This window comes from Pseudoliparis swirei, chromosome 7 (genome assembly GCF_029220125.1).
Source record: "Pseudoliparis swirei isolate HS2019 ecotype Mariana Trench chromosome 7, NWPU_hadal_v1, whole genome shotgun sequence".
Classification (NCBI taxonomy): Eukaryota; Metazoa; Chordata; class Actinopteri; order Perciformes; family Liparidae; genus Pseudoliparis; species Pseudoliparis swirei.
In genome coordinates, this window is record NC_079394.1 from 2,472,753 (window position 1) to 2,493,786 (window position 21,034).

General features: G+C 46.1%; 2 protein-coding genes across 10 annotated transcripts in view; one reads left to right on the forward strand and one right to left on the reverse strand.

Moving 5' to 3' along the window:
• The window catches only part of mctp1a (multiple C2 domains, transmembrane 1a), a 125,584-nt gene extending 117,121 nt beyond the window's left edge, over positions 1 to 8,463 (forward strand). For all 7 annotated transcript variants that reach the window (XM_056419696.1, XM_056419693.1, XM_056419694.1 and 4 more), the window contains one exon: positions 7,673 to 8,463. In XM_056419696.1, coding sequence (XP_056275671.1) covers positions 7,673 to 7,744 — 72 coding nt within the window. In that variant the 3' untranslated portion in view covers positions 7,745 to 8,463. The remainder of the gene's footprint in view (positions 1 to 7,672) is intronic.
• Positions 8,464 to 11,053: 2,590 nt separating this feature from the next.
• slf1 (SMC5-SMC6 complex localization factor 1) overlaps positions 11,054 to 21,034 on the reverse strand; it is a 38,984-nt gene continuing 29,003 nt past the window's right edge. For all 3 annotated transcript variants that reach the window (XM_056419691.1, XM_056419692.1, XM_056419690.1), the window contains one exon: positions 11,054 to 12,851. In XM_056419691.1, coding sequence (XP_056275666.1) covers positions 12,343 to 12,851 — 509 coding nt within the window. In that variant the 3' untranslated portion in view covers positions 11,054 to 12,342. The remainder of the gene's footprint in view (positions 12,852 to 21,034) is intronic.

Consider the following 21,034-nt stretch of genomic DNA (forward strand, 5'->3'; position numbering starts at 1 on the left):
GCCGTAGACCGGTCCCGGGCCGCGGCCCGGGGGTTGGGGACCCCTGTCGTAGAGGACTAGTTTGATTATTTAAAGCAGCCTCGCCTTGTTTTTATCAATAACACAAGGCGAATGAAATCAGTGAGCTGATGAAGAACTGAGACCTGCACTGATCCTCCCTGAATCCAAAGGGACATTTTCGCCGACGACAACCCGCTCAGCTAAAAACAGACCGGAACGTTCCGCTCCGCCGCGCGTCCCGGGTTGTCGGTTCACCTCATTGCCTGTCCCCGCCTTACTGGGTCAGAGCCGCCCGTGGGGATCGAGCCCTTTCAGGCTGTTGGATGATGCAGGGAGTTGCTGGGGTCCAAATGGAGCGTCCCCTCACGGGCACATGTCCAGAGCACCCACTGGCGCTGGTGCTGGGGCCCACGATGCCCGATACTCTGGATGACTAATGAAGCGCTATTTCAGGGACCCAGTGTGACCTAACGCACATACATAATCACACACACACACACACGCACACACACCTACACACACACACACACACACACACACACACACGCACGCTCTCCCAGTAGCAGTGCGTGTGAGGCGGGTGGGGGGTGTTTCAGTGCAGCGTTCCGCATCATTTGGAGGTGCTTCAGTGCAGCCAGAACTGATGAGGTCCTAATGACTTTATATATAAAGGGCATCCGCACTGGGCCCCAGTCCATTAGAACGCGTGTTGCTGCACAGCAGCACAGTAACTGTGGAACAGCTTTAGGACTCTCGTCGTTTTCTCATCTTTCATTTGTCGTTACGGCGTCCATAAAAGAAACTTTGCATTGAGCCGGTAAACGATACCGACTCGTCATCGGTTGTCCGGTTAACGGAAGGTACGCGAGTCGTGCAAACCTAGCTCTTTAAATCAATGACACTGGGCCCCTAACAGCACTGTCAAACACACTTTTAAAAACTAAAGTCTGGGAGCTGCAACAGGCAGTGTTTCCTTTTTACCACCTGAACAGTTTACTTAACCCTCCTGTTACCTTTAGGGTCAATTTGACCCGATTCAATGTTTAATGTCGGTGTTCTTTGGGGTCAATTTGACCCCAGGCTGTTTTTCACTGTGTCAAACATATAATAAATATCAACTTATTTATATATTTAAAGGTCTATTTAGGGAGTCAACAAACAAACATAAAGTACCTCACACTTAAGGGAAACAATATTAATTCTAATCATTTTCTGGAGGTTTTAATTGCTGGGCTCAAATTGACCCCGAGGGTAAAATATGTTAGTGAATGTGAAGGTGACAGGAGGGTTAAATCATGACGTCCCTGTGAGCAGCCACGTTAAAGGCGGGCGTGGTGTGTCGAGCATGTCTGCGTGAGGGAGACGCCGCCCCCTCCCTGGGTGACAGTTTCTTGTCGCTGGTTTGGCTCTTCCACCAGCGTTCGCTATCGTTACGGTCATTATCAGGGAATCCTTCATGTTCTCCTAAACGAGGCAAAACTGAGCACCTTTATAGCGCTGAGTATTCCCTACCCGGCGTTTGGGAGGTGTCAGTGCACGAGTATGTTTTACGACACCATTAGCCATGTGAGCTAGGGAGTGTGTAAGGAAGGCCAAGGCAATTAGCATGCCAAGTGGCCCTTTATGGGGTAAAGGAGCTGGATCAAACACCCAGGACCAAGAAATAAGCATTAATTCCAATTTAGCGCCTAATGAGCAGTGGGGAGTCAGGTTAATATTTTTAGAAAACATTGATGTTGGGGATGAACCCTCATTGGACGTGAGGGTCAAAGGCAGGAGAGTTAGAGGTTGAAGCGTCACTTAAATCTACCAGAGGTCTCTCTCCCCTCCGCTTTGTCCTCGCCCACTTTTTGTGACACATTTATTTCACTGCAAGTGTCCTCTTAGTCACTTTTCCGCATGTGTCGTGCCACAGCAGCTAATAGGCGAAACTTTCTTTACTTATTTTTTTTATGCCACCTTGACATTCCTTTTCTTTCCCAGCAAGAGACACAAGTGCTGAATCCTCCGATGTGCAAATGTGTGAACTCTACACAATAGTGTTTCCCTGGAAACATTTAATAACCCTTATGCTCCATTAGGCGTCACATGAGATGAAACCCGCTGACTTTCTTGCTCTGTGGAAAGGAGTGGAAAACAGAATAGCATAGTGTCATTAAAATGTTGCTCCCGTGCCTTTTTCTGACTCGAGTTATTCACTCGCCTATTTGCTTTCTGTTTTTTCTTCGCTCGCTGTCACCCACCTCGGGTTCGCCTCGTCTTCTCTGCCCACACTGGCGTCATCAAAACACGCAGTCAAAGGGTTCAGCGCGAGAGGGAATGAGAGACGCTGAGAGAGGGAGCGAAGGAGCAGGTCCCAGGATGCTTTGTGGGTAACGCCGTTAAAACGCGGCGCGGTTCACGGCTCCCCTTCAGCAGAGCGCACTTCAAAAGCCCGTTGTGCACTTGTACCGTCAACATTCGGTGAGAGGAGAGGAGCGAGGGCGGAGCATCCTTTGAGCAGCGGCGCCGGCTCTTCACCCACCGCCTTTCCCGCCGATGTTGCCTTTAAGCTCCCACATTACCACACTTTCTTTTTTCTTTTTTTTACTTTCACCCAATTCCGGTTTCTTTTATTTTGCTAACGTCCCACTTTCTCCTCGCCCGCTCTGCCTTTTCTCCTCCCTTTTTTTTAACTAGCTCTTGTTGTCTGTGTGCGTCTGTGTGCATGTGTGTGTGTTGTGTTATTAGGTGAGGTGAGCGGGGGAGCCAGGGGTACAGGCGTCAGGCAGGCCTGTCACCTGTACGCCGCAATTGAACCTGTGACGCATGAGCTCTATTTCTCTTGGCTGCCAGCTCTTCACAGAGGAAACTCCGGTTTGATTGAGATATTGTTTTCTCCTGCACACTTTGTTTTTTTGTCGATCCCCTTCCTTGCTACTCTTCATGGGAAACAGAATCCTACTTTCTACTGACATGCAAACTTTTCTTTGTTTTTCGTCCTGTGCGCTCACAAAATAGTTTTGTTTGGACGGGAATGTCAACGCGCAGAGTTAAAGGGCTGTGTTGCTTCTCGCTGCCGTAGGCGCTTGGCCGTGTGAGGGGGACCACGAACGGCCAGTGAGGCCGCTCAATGCCTGTCCTACTTTCGGATCCACGGCAGGTGCCTTCACGCTCGCAGCCGACGATGAGTGAGAATGGGTCGTGTGAGAGGAACTGAAACTGGGCACTTGGCAGATGATGGACATCAGACTCCGGATGCGCGTGAATTAAGGTTAATAATATTTAATGGCAAGAAGTGTAAACAAGCGATCGAGGCTCAGGATCGTGGGTTTCGTGGTGATGGGTTCAAGCTTGAAGCAGCCGGGTCAAGACCAAAGAGAACGATGTTCCCCAGTCCAGAGTCTTAGTCCCAGAATCAGCCAATCAGCTCCTCTCAAAGCTAGTTCAGCCTCTAACACCTTCCTGTTGGATAAAAGTCCCGCTATCAAAATGGAGAGGTCAAACGTCACGACCCCCGGGTCAAAACGTCACTTCTGGTCAAGTCGCTAGACAAGTATTTTCACAATAAAAGCCCCGTCTGTTATTGTCACTTCACGGGCTTCAACCGGCTTCCACAATCTCAAATACGAACTCACATTCACTCCATGAACACACATTAATTCTTGCCATTTACATTTGCATAGAGTAGACAGTCCCCCTATGCTTCATAACACATTCATAATATCAATATTCTCCCGAATATTTCCTATTATAATATCTTTCTATAAGTATTAATTTAAAGCTCAAGACTCAAAATAAACTATTACAACCTAACAGTTGCATCGAGGAACACGTTATTTTATGTGAACAGTGAATTACATCCCACCATTCACTCACTTCTGCATCCATTGTCACCCTGTCATTGATCGCAGTGAATGTGGGCGCTGTGCCAGGACTGTCATGGCCCCCTAACCGAACTACCACCACACACACACACACACACACACACACACAGATGGGGCCAAGAAACCCTCTCTGTCCCCTGGGTTTTGGCTCCGTTGTCTGCTTTAGTTGGCAGGGCTATAAAAGGATCCCCACCCACATGAGAACCGCGTCCTTCATCACCCGAGTGTCCAAAGATCTCCCTCCGTCTCACTTAGTTTCTACTTCTTCATCATTGTTTTCTCTCTCCTTCCCTTTGTTGCTTTGTCCCGCTCTCTGCGCCCTCGTCTTTCTTTCTATTTCAGACTCATCTTTATCTCGTTTCCCATCATTCACTTTCGTTCCACTTGGCCTATTTCCTTGTTGTCTCCTAGACTTCCCTCCTTGTCCCTCTTCTTTCTCACTGATCTAACTAACCGGCTCTATTTGTACAGCTGTTTAGTCGGATGTTAGTTTGCCTTGGACCGCGAGGAGTGTCCAGATCCGTATCAGTGAAGTCTGGATGCCTGGTGAGGCTTAGAGAGGAACACATGCTGGTCCAACCAATCTGGAATCCCCCTAACACTGGACATCGGTGTCAACCGCTGTGATGCACAGGATCTGAAACGTCCCACTGTACCGTGTGTGTGTGTGTGTGTGTGTGTGTACAGTGTGGGGATGGGATTTTAATGATGCATGGTGCGGACGTGTGTGAGATGTGGGGGTGCGTATATACACTACCGTTTGGGGTCATCCAGACAATTTTGTGTCTTCCATGAAAACTCACTTTTATTTATCAAATGAATTGAAAATTGAATGGAAAATATAGTCAAGACATTGACAAGGTTAGAAATAATGATTAATATTTGAAGTATTAATTTTGTTCTTCAAGCTCAAAGGAAGGCCAGTTGTATAGCTTATATCACCAGCATAACTGTTTTCAGCTGTGCTAGCATAATTGCACAAGGGTTTTCTCATCAGACATTAGTCTTCTAAGGCGATTAGCAAACACAATGTACCATTAGAACACTGGAGTGATCGTTGATGGAAATGGGCCTCTATACACCTCTGGAGATATTTCATTAGAAACCAGACACTTCCACCTTGAATATTAATTTACCACATTAACAATGTAGAGAGTGTATTTTTGATTAATGTTATCTTTATTGAAAAAACAGTGCTTTTCTTTGAAAAATAAAGATATTTCTAAGTGACCCCAAACTTTTGAACGGTAGTGTACATTCTCGTCGCCGGTATCCGTGTGTGTGCGCGTGTCTTCATCGGTGAGCACAAACGCGCCTGTTTGCATCCCAGATTTGCAAAATGCAGCGAGAGGATACTGGAAGGCGTCATAGAAGCGACAGTGGGAACCAGTAGAAGATGGATGATAAAGGCTCGTTCCCAGCCAGTGCCGAGAGACGCCGCCGTTCTCGTCCACGGCAGACAGACCCACCGCGAGGCAGAACAGAGGAGCCGCGTTGACGTCGGTTTGTTTGTCTGCCTGGAGAATCAGAGAGGGTGTCAGTCAGTCAGAAAGGCGGAGCGGCCTCCGGTCCGTCAGCCGAGGAACGATCCCACAGATGATACCGGCTCTTTGGTGCCGCGACTGTGAAGTCTTGTTTTCCTCCTCTATTAGTATTCTGATTCAGTGGCGAGTGCTTGTCAGTGTCTTGAATCTGTCGAGGCTAGCGACTGTATTTGTGCGTCTGAAAATGAGACTTCCAGAAGTGACAGTCTGCGGTTGCCGAGGCTCAGCCGCTGTGATGCTGTTACGTCTGAGTGTCCGTCACAGAGCAGCTCCTCTCTCAGCTCCGAGTCACTTCCCTTTGGGAGACGGAGGCGACGCCCCCTCAGAGATTGTGACGTGCCTCTTAAATGTGTTTTTAGTGACACGATAGTGCAATTAGTTATTTAATGGCGTTTAGTTTAGTTTATTTCGATCAGCAAAATATACAAAAATCAAAATTCAACAAAAGAAGAAAGTGGCTAACCGAAAGGGTCAAGGCCCTAACCTATGATATTGGTTGTTAGATTAAGTTTCTTGACAGGCAGTGCAAGACTAGACACTAAAGCCAAGTTTATCTCTTAGAAACAAGGGTAACAAAGACCAGTATATGCTGCATTCTCTTTGGGTTTACCTCAGTGACGCATACTTATCACTTTGTTCACCCAGCTCTCTGGAATAAAGCACATATGTGTATTCCTAAATTTAGGCTAAAGTCGAGCCACATTGAATGTAAACAGGCAGCAAATCCATGAGTTTTAGTCTATATTTACATAACTGGTAAATAAATAAGAGAACAACAAACATAACATTCAATTCAATTCAGTTTATTTGTATAGCCCATTTTCACAAATTACAAATTCCCCTCAGAGTGCTTTACAATCTGTACATATAGACATCCCTGATCTTTGACCTTTGACCTCACATTGGATCAGGAACAACTCCCAAACAACCCTTCAGGGTAAAAGGTCAGACCCCTTGAGGAGAGAACAGAGGAGGATCCCTCTCCAAGATGGACAGGTGTCATAGATGTCATGTGACCAGAAGGAATCATTACACACTAATTAAAACACAGCAACAACACAATGAAGATGACAGAGTGGATGAAGAGTTGGTAGTCGGCATATTCCACCATCCAGACCTCCACGGTCCATCAGATGGAGGTAGAGAGGAGGAGTGGGCGGAGTCTCAGCAGTGGGCGGAGTCTCAACAGGGCCATGGCGTAGTTGGTAGTAGTCATATTCCACGATCCAGACCTCCACGGTCCATCAGGCAGATGGATCCATGACGTCTCATGTGGGGGGCATCCCGGTTATGAAGGATGTTAAAAGTATGTAGGTAATGCTGTATAAAGCCTTGAAGTAAAGTGTCCATCAAATATTCTGATCAAATCAAACCATGGTAACGGCTTCTCATCTCATGTCCCTAATTATCTAAAAAAGAAATGCCAACAACAACCAAAATGTCTTCAAATTGTCTGCTCTGTTTTAGAACACGGTGGTCAAAATAACACAAATGTCTAATAGGCTAAAACGATGAAGTGATGTCATTTTGGACGGATATGGATGTAAACTGCAAAACAACTGGTTGGCCGACCCAAAGCGACTAAAGCGTTAATCCTAGTGATTGATGTTTAAAAGGTGCTTGTTTGTTTATCCCTCTAGCCAATAGATAGTCTACATTTTCTAATCAACATTTAGCTTTTTCTTCAACAGTATCTGCACTTAAAGTTCAACACGTTTGTCTCTAATCACACGTTTAGCCATACAAAGCTCCGGTTAATAGTGCAGTGTGCATCACGCGGTGTGTCGTTACCGTAGTAACTAAAAGTCCCAGCTCAACTCGGGTCTCACTGTCTCCCTGCCCTTCCTCTCCTGACCATCTTGCACTCATGTGACGACTCTGTTGTCTCTCTAACTTTCCCACGAGTCCTTTCCCTGTCCTCTGTTTGTTTGTGTGATCCCTCCCCTCAGGCCACTGCCCCACATCTGTGAAAGTATGTGTGTACGTGTATATTTGTGTGTACGTGTGCATGAATGTATTTGAAGCTTTGAACAGTGTACATGGTTTGTGAGTGTGTGTGTGTGTGTGTGTGTGTGTGTGTGTGTTGTAATCAGTGTGTAATCCCTTCCCCGAGGCCTCTGTTCCACACAGCTGGACTCAGAGAGCCTCTGGAGGGTTTCTGTGCTATTCAAGCATCCTTTGCTCTTTCCACCTGACCGGGTGGCGTGTGTGTGTGTGTGTGTGTGTGTGTGTGTGTGTGTGTGTCTGTGTGTGTTTTAACAGGTGCAGTACCGAGAGCTGAAACTGGATCCCAATCCCAGTCCAAATAAAAGGAAGAAAAACAACCCCGGGTAGATGACTGAGTCCGCCCACCATCTCTTCTCCTCTCTCCTTCTTGTGGTCTATTCCTGGACTCGGAGGAGCAGAGGAAGACGGCTCCGGACGAGCTCCGCTATCCTTAACTTTTTTCTCCAACTTTCAATTCGAAAAGCTTTTTTTCTGTCTTAAATTGCTCATGACGTACAGTACAGTTTCCTGAATTGTAATTTTTGTAGAAAAAAAAAGAAATAATCTTATCACCATTAAGCTTTAGATTGATTTTCAAGGCGAGTGAGGAGGATGGATGACCTTTTTCTCAGCCGTGTGCACCACTCACCTTTCTTCTCTCCATCACTCTGACAGTTTGGAGGATTTTGTCCATCTGCTTGACACATGAGACACGTGTCACACAATGACTAAAACAAGTGTCAACATTTATACTCACCGTCCCAAAAAAAGACATTTTAATCAAAATTACAAGCCTTATTATACCAACATTTTGCATTGTTACTCTGCAAGTCAACTTTTAGGTCTTTTTTTTTAGAGCATATTGTATTTATCAAATGGTTTTGGCAATATGTTCATATTTTGTAATTGTTTTTGTCCTGTTTTTTTGTGTTATTCCTCTCTTGGATGTGGTAATGATGTCATGTTCACTGGCAGTCATTTCTATTGTTCCCACGCCAAGTTGATTAGCAATTATGGTAGTAGCCCCGAGATATGTCCTTCTCCACAAACACAAACCTGGACCAACACGGCTTGTGCTCGTCTCTTTCCGTGCTTTGATACAAAGAAAGATATGAATCCTAAACAAAAGAATCAATGCACAGTATTTCAGTTCAATTCAGTTTATTTCTATAGCCCATTTTCACAAATTACAAATTCCCCTCAGAGTGCTTTACAATCTGTACACATAGACATCCCTGACCTTTGACTTTTAACCTCACATTGGATCAGGAACAACTCCCAAACAACCCTTCAGGGTAAAAGGTCAGAACCCTTGAGGAGAGAACAGAGGAGGATCCCTCTCCAGGATGGACAGGTGTCATAGATGTCATGTGACCAGAAGGAATCATGACACACTAATTAAAACACAGGAACAACACAATGAAGATGACAGAGTGGATGAAGAGTTGGTAGTCGGCATATTCCACCATCCAGACCTCGATGATCCATCAGGCAGACGGAGGTAGAGAGGAGGAGTGGGCGGAGTCTCAACAGTGGGCGGAGTCTCAGCAGGGCCATGGCGTAGTAGTATTAGTTTAAAGTACAGTGTTCTTATTAAATAGATTGTGATAACATAATCATAATTAAATAAGAACAGGAGGGGGAAAAAACAACACTGTTGAGTATAAGAGAGTTGGTATTGTTTAAAAAAAATTTAGTAGCATCTTCGTTTAACCCCTTAAAAACACGTCGACGCCCCCTGTCAGTCAGTCGGTGCGACGGCGTCTCTGCAGCCGCGGCGTGAATATCGATGTCACCGCGTTTATGCAGAGCGTCGCCAGGCGTGCAGGCCTCGAGGCGGCCACGGCCATCATCTGTTTGAAAGGCTGGTCTCCTTCCCTCTCATCTGTGTGTTTGCATCGGCGGCCACACACGAGAAAGCACACACACACACACACATGCATGCGCGCACACGCGACAACACAAAAATATCCTCTCACGTGAAAACGCGGCGCTTCTTTCAGAGATCTCGCGTACACGCACTGTACCGACTTGCTCGCAGATGAAAGCGTACCATCCCATTTGAGCAGGCACATTCTCTCCCACACACACACACACACACACCTACACACACACACACACACACACACAGACACACACGCAAACACAAACATGCTCTCTGTGTTGTTGTGCCCCAGGCTGGCCGCCCTCTCCATCTGCCCCACCTCCTGTGCCCACAGCACAACTTTGATCCGTCTTTCAAGAGGCGGAGGCGTGTGTGTGTGTGAAGCGTGGATGTAAAGAGTGTTTGCGTATCCACGTTTATGGAATCAAAGACGCGTTGCTTGTCTCGGCGTCGGTGTGTGTTACAATTGTATCCCCCTCCAGCTGGAGACTGATGCGTAGATCCAATCGTGTGTGTGTGTGTGTGTGTGTCAGCCTGTAAAGGCGTGTGGGTGGTGCGGCGCAGCACGAGTGCCGTGGAGTTTGCCGGCGTGGACGGGCCGTCAGCGAGACGAGCGGCTCTCGAGGCTCTCGAGGCCCGAGGCGTCGGGGGCGCGTGTGTTTTTACGCCGTTCCAGATCCCCCTCTCCCATCACGCCTCTCTCCGTTTGCGCTCTCCCTCGTTCGTCAGCGAGCGGGGTCGCGACCCTGTCTGAAGGGACGGTCTCCTGGGCTTCTTGCTGAGCATCTGTTGAAAGATCACAGCCCGGGCTGCATTTGAGGAGGTCTCCTCTCATCCTCCCGACCCCCCCTCCTGCATCTTCTTGTTCCCTCTCCCCCTCTTTGTCGGTCCGGTCGTCCGTCTCTGTCTTCATCGCTCTCACCCCCCTCCTGCCACAACGAGAGCTCTCTTCTTCCATTTCCTCATCCACTTTTTCCCCGACTGTCTCCCTCCCCCCTGTACCTATCCATCTCCATACTTAAATATCAACAGGCTTCACTCCAGAGAGCCATTGATTTTGTTTTGTTGTTTTGAGGAATCCACTTAAAAGACAATAGCAGACTGTCCCCTCAGAGCCGCGCTGCAGACTGATTATCGCCTCAACAAACACACTTGCTGGCTGGTGAAGGATGGCTTTTTATAAAGCCTAAAGGGACTGTTTGAATACCTGATCTGCGTCTCCTACTGTATGTCGTTGTTTTTCAGTAAATCGTGGTGACTCGTGTGGTATTGCATTCAAATACCGTTTTCTTTTTCGTCATACATTATTGGATTTCGACTTTGTTTGCAAGCAAACCAAAGTGTTTTTATCGTGTGTGATATGGACAAAATAAATTATATGAAATGAATGTATCAGACTGTCTGTAAAGGGGGGGAAAAAGCACTTTTATTTGCACCGAGTTGAAATGAGACTATTTTTTAAATAATACTGTACATAGCTACCTAATTTATGTTTGTATTTTATACCGTATGCCTGTTGATGGTCTGGTGATAATGTTTTAAAGTAGGTGTATGCCTGCTTCATTTTCTAAGATCTGTCTTTTTCTGCCTGCGACTTTGCCTGCCAGTGTGACATCATCTTCATGATGACATTTTACCAAGGGAATAAGGAGCCAAGACCTAAATTGGGTCATGAGGGGTAATAGAGAATGTATATGTATATTTCCAGTTTGAGAAATGAAATGCATCCGATGTATGTTGCTTATTTCTAAAGAAAAGGGAGAAAACAAACACAAGATTAAATATTTTTTTGCATCTTTGGAGTGTCTGGATTATTACAAATTGTCAAAAATCTCATTCCTCCATTCATCTCAGGGTTCTTACACATGTTGACCAATGGGTTTCCAGGACTTTTCCAGGACTTTAAACCAAATTTCCATGACCAAAGTGAAATCTCGGTGTATACATGAACATTTTTGAAAATGTAGTATTCAAACAATGAGAATTACAAAGCATACAATACACCTTAAATGAAACAAATGAATGAGACAGTAGTTTGATTAAAAGAATAAACATTTCCAAAACTTTTGTGATTTAACCCTTGTGTTGCCTTAGGGTCATTTTGACCCGAATCAATATTACACCCTCCCCCCGCCTTTGGGTCATTTTGACCCGATTCAATGTTTCACCCTCCTGTTACCTTTATATTTACTAACATATTTTACCCTTTGGGTTCAATTTGACGCCAGCAATTAAAACCTCCAGAAAATTATTAGAATTAATATTGTTTTCCAAGTTTAAGTGTGAGGCACTTTATGTTTGTTTGTTGACTACCGAAAGAACACCGACATTAAACATTGAATGGGGTCAAATTAATCCTAAGGCGGGGGGAGGATGTAATATTGATTCGGGTCAAAATAACCCTAAGGCAACACAAGGGTTAAGTACTTTCCATGACTTTTCCAGGCCTGGAAATTAGCATTTTAAAATTCCATGACTTTTCCAGGTTTTCCATGACTGTACGAACCCTGGTACTGACTACCTTCGAATGTCAGGTCCCCCCCCCCCCCCTCTTCTCTCCACCCACCCCAACATTCTTGACCACTTTCTACAAATGTATTGCTATCAGAATCTATTAACAACTTGGTATGAAGTTATTCGTATTTATTTTATTATAAATAGGTAACGTAAAAAAATAATAAAATCACATTTCAACATTACAAAAGTAGATAAACAATAACTTGAGGTAGTGAGAGTCGAAATAACATTAGTGTGTTGCTATAAAAAAACATGCAACTCAGACTATTCAAAATAAATAAATGAAATATAAAAGAAAGTAGTGAAATAGATCCAAACCATGGTGGACCAATAAAGGTCTCTCTGTAGAAATGAATAATGTCGTTACATTTTGGAGGCCTACATTCACAGATGTTTGTTGCCTGTGACGATATTTTAATGCCTGGATGAATTGTATGATGAAATAAAAAACATTGAATATAACCGACACCTGACGCCCTTTTGTTAGCATTCAATCAAAGGTTGTACATTCAATTCACTCAGTGAGTTGTCCATTGATCCCGCGTCACAGATCAGCCACTAGTGCCCCCCCCCCCCCCCCCCGAGACTTAAGATCCTCCAGTATCTCCATCAGGAACTGTGTGTTCTCTCCTTTGCACTCTTTCACTGCCAGAGACACCTGCCCCAGGTAACTCCCTCTGCCAAGCTCCAGCAGCGTCTCCGCATCCTCCACCAGCTTCACCGCCCGCTGGTTGGTCCATCCCAGAGTCACCGTTTGGTGGGAGTGGGTCTCCAGGGCCCGGAGCAGCGTGCGGCCCAAGCTCTGGGACTGGTCGCCGGGCTGCGCGTGGCCGGGGAGGCCCCTCTCTCGCTGGTAGGAGAAGATGAGGTGGGCCAGCAGAGAGGATCCGGCCTCCACGAGGGGCAGGTTCAGCCGAGGCTCGGGCGAGTCGCTTCTCAGGGCGGAGTCCCCCGCGGTCGCGCTGTGGAGGAGCTCCTCTCTCTGACTCGCTGCAGAGACCAGATCCAGTGCGGTCCGCCCGGCGCCATCCTTCTGCTGCAGGATGACGGAGCCTGGAGGGGGCAGAGGTCATACAGGGTCAGTTCACACGACCCTCACAGACTCGTAGCGCGAGACAAGCGGTGCCCACGATGACACGTGTTGCCCTTCAAGAGACGAGTCGAACAACCTGCGACAAGTGGGACTGCAAATATCAGCCTGTAAATACGTTAATGTATTTTTTAAATTCAATTCAGTTTATTTTGTATAGCCCATTATCACAAAATACAAATTTGCCTCAGAGTGCTTTACAATCTGTACATATAGACATCCCTGACCTTTGACCTCACATCGGATCAGGAACAACTCCCAAGAAATTGAAAAAAAACTTTATTTTTTTAAAACTGTGATATAGAACAAAACTCAAAGTTTGTCCTGATAGCACTGGACACTTTATCAACAACGCCTCTTCAAATAAAACAACTCTGCTCTCTTGTATTCAGCTCTAGTGTTGCCTTCACACACACCATGACTACACACAAAAAGACCGAAATGCAAACACTACTAAATACTCTTGGACCCTTTGTTTTGAGTGGCATCACCTGAAGGTGCTTAGTAGTTAGGGGGGAAAAGAAAGGTACTGCTCATGGAATTTAAATGCGACTTAGAATGGGAACCCAGCAGTAGTTTTGCCGTGAGTTGATGAAGTAGGATTTCATTTGAAATATTTGACTTGAGGTTGAGGTTAATGAGTGTAAAGTCCAGCCGGTTGAGGCGTCAGCGAACGCATCGTGACACACCGACAGCGTCCCGATCACATGACACAACACGCCGTCTCGACTGTGAGTGGTAGGTCTCTTTCTGTTTGTGTTAAAAGAGCAAACGGTTGATGACGTGATGGAGGCTTCGCTTTCCTGCTGGCCTTTTTTCAGTTGTTATGCTGTAATGCTCACGGCCATCATCGGCAACACCAACACAGAGAGCTACTCGAGGTGAGGAAGTCACAACCTCAACTGGGAGATTAGATAATGGCTAAAAGTTCTTTATTGAGAACTACAAATGTCAATTTCACTTTAAATTAGGTTCTTTAAAATTGATCTAACGAAAGAGGACGTTTAGGCAAATCACTGTTAAAAGTCGTACGATGCAAATAAATCCCAATACATTTAAAACCCCTTCAATTATCTTGACTTCACCCTTTCAGCGCTGAGCTACATTCAAACTGAACGTGACAGTTAGAGTAAAATCTTCCCCGCCCCCCTTATAAAGTTAGAACGGTGACATTTACCGTCTTCTCTCCCGCTTTGTCTGTTTCGACTGAAAGACATGTTCCAGTGTCAGACAGGCTGAGCACTCAGCCTCCACGGAGCGGGCCGAGTCAAGAGGGGGCCCTTCGTTTGCTTCCAGATGGATCCATTTCTACGGCAAACTGCTCTCGATGGCACTTGACCGTTCGCCCGGTGTGTGGCGGTGCGGCTGCTGCCACACACAGCATTACGTTTAAAAAAAGACAATGTGTGTGTGTGTGTCATAAACTACACTAAGTTTAGTCACGAATGCCATTTTGAGAAAAAAAGACAGCCTTGTTTTAAGTGAAACCATTAAAAACAGAAAGTTTAAAATGGACCAATATGAATTCTGAAGCGTCTCTCCGTCTCTCCGTCTTCCGCCGGACTAACACTGTGTGCGGCAGTCGTGAGATAATCGGTGAGAGCTCACGTAGCCGTTAGCGGGGAAGGTCAGCGCTCATCTACCTTTTAGTGCTTCAAGCCTGAGTGGCAAAAACTCAATCTGCATAAATTGTGGCATTAATCTACATAAACTTTTACATAAGCGGGGGAAATTTCAAATGCAGGGGTCAGGCATCGGGGGCAGCAGTCAAGGACGTAAGAGCGCAGATTTGATCAAAGTGGCCACGAGAGAAAGGCAGAGGGGAGGCAGCCGGAGCGGCGTGCCGTGTGAGAGAGTCGGCTTGTTCACGACGGGTCATCATCACCAGGTTTCTAGAACAAGCTGGAGTTGCTATAGCGCGCATGTGGTAGGAAAGACTGTAATATGTGAAACTAGAATGGGCACTCGGTAGAGCGCATACCTTCGCATATCACAAGATTGGGCATCGTGTTATGAACATTTTGGCATTAGTTGCATGCCAATTGGATAAAAATTGACGTGCTATGGTAAAAAGAAGATTTTGACCTTTTCATGACCTTGACCTTGACCTTTGACCCGATCGATCCCAAAAATCTAATCAAATGGTCCCCGGATAATAACCAATCATCCCACCAAATGTCATGTGATTCGGTTTAATACTTTTTGAGTTATGCGAGTAACACGCATACAAATAAATAAATTAATAAATATCAAAACATAACCTTCCGCATTTTCAATGCGAAGGTAACCAGCAGCAAGCTTCAGATCCACCAGAATATGGATTTTTTTTTTAAACTGCCATCGTACCCCACGCAGACACACTCGAACACGCGACATCGCGTCGGCTGGAAAACGGATCCATCTTTGCGAAGACGAGCTCAACGAAACATGGGATGGCTTTTGAAGACGGAGGCTGTTTTTCCTGACGATTACTCATGTTCTGTGCCGTCCTTTGAAAGGACCGGCCTCAGCCTCGGCTCCGCGAGTCGCCTCTAAGCCTGCGCTACGAACCCGAGCGCCCTGTGCAGTCTCCGAATGTGGAGAAAAAAAGGGAAAAACATAGTTTACTTCTCCCTCTCCCAATATTTCTCCTCCTCCTCTAATGTTGAAGCGGTTGTTTTCTTCAGCTGGCGCGATACAGGAACAATATCAAGTGATGCATACAGGGTGTCTACTGGAATAAACAAGTTCAATTTAAGACTTTTTAAGGAGACGCAGACACCCTGGTATAATTTGGAGAACACAGAAAGTAATACACACTGTACATACCAAGCGTATGTGCGTGAACTACATTTATAAATAACTTTTCCGTCAGTCTCTCGTGAAATGCATGAATCCCATGAATCTTTTAAGGAAGATGAAACTCAATATGTTCTTATTTTATGAGAAAATAGCTTGTCGCTGCAGAAAAGAAATGCGAGTTTAACAGAAATAGGGTACATGTAAGCATAAAGCGCCACTACAAGTCAGATCCCCAATTACACCCGTTCCGTCAGTGGACGTCTTCACACGGCGTTTCCTTTAAATGCTCAGTGAGCCGAACGCTCTGCTCTTGTGAATATTAGAAATGACTTTAAAACAACGCGCAACAAAAACTCCACCAGAAATAAAACATCAGCAATGTCCTCCGGAGCCTTTGATGTCCGATCCTACACACCGGCTCTCTGTTGTGCGTCAGCCACAGCTCGACACACACACACACACACACACACACACACACACACACACACACACACACACACAAGAAAGAAATTGCAAGATCGAGAAGAGCGGTTTTCCAGCATTCTCCTCCGACATAGCGTCAAACCCGGCTGTCAGACAGGCTCCTACCAGAAGGATGACACTGGTGTGGGGGCCCCTGGTGTGGGGGCCCCTGCAGCGCGGCCCCTGGGCTCAGCTTGCCTGAAAGCCTGTACGGCTGCATGCTTGATTGTAGATCTGTCTGCCTGAAAGCTAACTGTGTGTGTGTGTGTGTGTGTTTGTCACATTTGTATATTCACCTGCTTGACTTTCCCTTGTATTTATAATAAGTATTTTCCCAGGGTTTCTGCTGTAATGGTTCAGCCTCTGGACAAAGGGAATTACTCGTTATCAAAGTCTGGGATAAAAACACACGCTCTAATGCTCCAGCGCACATCTCAACTGCACTCAACACAGACATCAACGATCACAGCCGGGGCGAAATTACACATTTTCAGAACAGAAGACATACAAATAGCGTTGCGTGCTGTTTATAATGTGTATAATGTAATACACACACACTGGTACGAGACGAGAGGCTGGGGAACAGGGACGGCGACTGAAGTGAATCCAGGTATTGGCGCTTGGTGTCAGATATGCTGCAGTAGAGATAAATACAGCACCTGGGGGATTACATGGGAGCACAGGGTAATTACACCATACTTTATGTGTGTGTGTGTGTGTGTGTGTGCGGATGTGAAAATGCCCCGCGAAGACCGCAGCTCTGAAGCTACAGCAGAGGGAGGACATTCACATGCCGAGCATAAGCGACTGCCTGATGCACACACACACACACACACACACACACACACACACACACACACACACACACACACACACACACACACACACACACACACACACACACACACACACACACACACACACACACACACACCAGCCCTTTGGCCTTTAGAGGGCAGGCGAAGACAAGAAATATAAAAGTGAGAGTGGAGGAGGGGACATTTGGCGCAAATAGAGGAGGGGAGGGAAGGAAGGAAAGATGCGGCGCTCTCCCTATCCTCCTCCTCCTCCTCCCCCTCCCCCCTCCTCCTCCTCCGGTCTGATGCTGTGGCTGAGGAAGACAAGCTGGGGAGCAAGCAGCTCCACAGCATGGTAAACATCCTCTCTCTCTTCTCTCTCTTCTCTCTCTTCTCTCTCCCCCTTTCTTTCTCCCCTCGCCGCCTAGAAAAGAGAGGCAGGCTGAGTGTGTGAACTGCAGCCAGGGGCACGGCATCACACATCCACAGGGAGCTGCCAGCTAGCGACGAGAAAACCACAGCGAGAACAACAAGGCCGACCAAGTGAGGCACCGAAGCAGCCAGCGGAGCGGCGGCCGGCGAACGTGCCGCGACGCCTCGGGAGGCTCAGGGAGAACAGACTTTGATATTCAGAGTATGAAAAGATGAAAGGGCCTGTGGAGGTTACGTCAGATGAAGCAGGCCCGTCAATCTCTCTGTACGATGACAATAGGTCACGTGACCTCTGCTGCGTTTCCTTTTCGGATTGAGCTTTAAATTCTGCTAATGACATTAAAGCAGGCGCACAGGTGAGCGCCATCTTCACGGGTCGTGTCTGTACGGCACAGTTGGATCACCGCCTGGTGGCGGGGCAGATAAGGATAGGATGGAGGAGGTAACAGCATGAGCACCGACTGCTGGCTTTGTGGAATGCCCGCCACTCACTCACTTGTAGGGAGGGGGGTCATCAGGTATACTTTGTTTTACTGGATGATGTATGATATGATATGATATTCCTTTATTTGTCCCACAGTGGGGAAATTTCAAAAATCACGGCAGCGGTGCACATCAGAGCATCAATGAAAATAAATATAAAAACACAATAACAATACTAAAAAACTAAATACTAAATGCTAAATATACAGGGGGGGAATAAAGTAAAGTGCAGAGTAAAGTCTGATGATCAGCAGTGAGTGAGTGGAGCTCTACATGAACCTCAATCAGAAAAGGCTAATCACCGCCATTAGCTGCTCTAATAATACGTAATGCACTGAATCATCACGGGCAAGTCAACAGTTCTCTGTGATGCAACTAACATGTACATTATTATGTTGATAGAACTAGTCTGACAATGGTTCAGAACAGAGAACTAGAGCTAGATAAAGATAGAAGAAACAAATGAATTTTGACTGGGACTTTAGCTCTTGTGGGCTAACTTCATAATAATGAACACTTCATAATAATGATAACTTCATAATAATGATAACGTCATCCACATGTGACCCACTGGGTTTTATGTTTGTGTCAATGCCAGTAAAGTGAAATAAATGCGACATGTTGGTATTTGCCTTAAAGAGCTCTTTTTCGTGCTAAGTGAACAGGCAAGATGCAAAGACAAGATGCAAAGACAAGATGCAAAGACAAGATGCAAAGACAAGACGCAAAGACAAGATGCAAAGACAAGACGCAAAGACACGATGCAAAGACAAGCTGCAAAGATAAGACGCAAAGACAAGATGCACGGACAAAATGCAAAGACAAGACACAAAGACAAGACGCACAGACAAGACGCAAAGACAAGATGCACAGACAAGACGCAAAGACAAGACGCACAGACAAGACGCACAGACAAGACACAAAGACAAGACGCAAAGACAAGACACAAAGACAAGACGCACAGACAAGATGCAAAGACAAGACGCAAAGACAAGATGCACAGACAAGATGCAAAGACAAGACACAAAGACAAGACGCACAGACAAGACGCAAAGACAAGATGCACAGACAAGACGCAAAGACAAGACACAAAGACAAGATGCACAGACAAGACGCACAGACAAGATGCAAAGACAAGATGCACAGACAAGACGCAAAGACAAGATGCAGACAAGGCGCAAAGACAAGACGCACAGACAAGACGCACAGACAAGACACAAAGATGAGACGCAAAGACAAGGCACACAGACAAGACGCAAAGACAAGATGCAAAGACAAGATGCACAGACAAGACGCACAGACAAGACGCACAGACGAGATGCAAAGACAAGGCACACAGACAAGACGCAAAGACAAGATGCAAAGACAAGATGCACAGACAAGACACAAAGACAATACGCAAAGACAAGATGCACAGACAAGACACAAAGACAAGATGCACAGACAAGACGCAAAGACAAGACACAAAGACAAGATGCACAGACAAGACGCACAGACAAGATGCAAAGACGAGACGCACAGACGAGACGCAAAGACGAGACGCAAAGACAAGACGCAAAGAGAAGATGCACAGACAAGACACAAAGACAAGATGCACAGACAAGATGCAAAGACAAGACGCACAGACAAGACTCAAAGACGAGACACAAAGACAAGACGCACAGACAAGACACACAGACGAGACGCAAAGACAAGACACAAAGACAAGACACAAAGACAAGATGCACAGACAAGACGCAAAGACAAGACACACAGACAAGACACAAAGACAAAACGCACAGACGTGGGTTCTGTGCAGATGACAAGAGGACAAACGAGTTGACAGCCGCCCAGCCGCTGTGCGGTTGCACTAACGTGGTAACTTCTAAACTCATCTCTGTGATCGAGTGATGGCCTCCTCACAGCCAGCTGAACGCTGCAAATAACAGCTAAAGCGCTGACTGGGCGTACAGTGTTTAACCTTAGGGGGGAAACCGAGGGGGGGGGGGGGGGCAATGCTGTGGGTCGGGACGGGGTCAGCCAGCCAGCCAGCCAGTCAGTCAGTCAGCCAGTCAGTCAGCCAGCCAGTCAGTCAGTCAGTCAGCATATCGGAACCCGCCTGCTGCCGGTCCGACCACAGAGAAGCCTGTGGGCATCCAGGGAAGCTCGCGGACAGTCGGGCCCGGACTGTACGCCAGCTTTTTTTTCATACACTAATTCATCAGTAGACTGGTGACTTTTGCATTATTCTGACTTCTGACGCGATTAATCAACATACAAACAGGAAACACAATGTGTTTGAGACCACATGTTTGTATATGAAAGCATAATCTGTTTATAGAGATTAGTCAGCGAGAGAAACAGATCTCAGTCAAATATATGCAAGACCCCTCTGCCATCTTTACCCGAGGATCTCTCCCTTGTGGCCGTTGGGCTCGTGCCCCTGTGAGCATGAGCACTGAAACGGGGACGGGAGAGGACCACGACAACCCAAGGCCATTTATTTACTCAAACTTGCGGCCAATAATTACCAATATTGCTCTTCACTCGCTATTAAATTAGACTTCAGGGATTTTCCAAAAATTGCTACAAGTGTGCAAAATAATCCGCTGATTCAATCATATTAATTAATATTATATTAATGTTCATGGCAAAGTTAAACTTTGGATCTTCAGACTCACTTAACCTTCATGTTGAACGACTCCCACAGTACGCCTCATTCTTACCGCTGCTAGAAACTACAAGTTACAACAGTGTTAATTGAATAATTGAGAACTGATTGTGCTCCCACTTATTGCTTATGCATTTCAGGTGTGTGTCATGTGACCAGGTCTATATACGCTGATGCACCTGCAGAAAATACAGTGCTTGAGTGTCATTTTCAGAAACTTGCATCCAGTCTATTTTGTCCTCCCGTGTTTGTGTATGTTTAGAGTCGAGCTCTGTTGAACAAACAGGCTGCAAACGCTTCGGGTTTAGCTTCTCATTGAACATGTGACTTAAGCAAACACTTGCTAACACGCTGAGTTAAGGCATCTCCTCTGTCTTGTGACCATGTCGTTGTTTTATTTCAATGACAAAAGAAGTAAATGTAATCTTGAAAATGGGCTCTGCAGATGAAGGAGCAAGTTAATGAGACTTTCACCTCTTTATCGTTATGCGGTCCTCACAAATAAATATATGAAGTTAAACTTCTGCTGAACCTTGTAGAC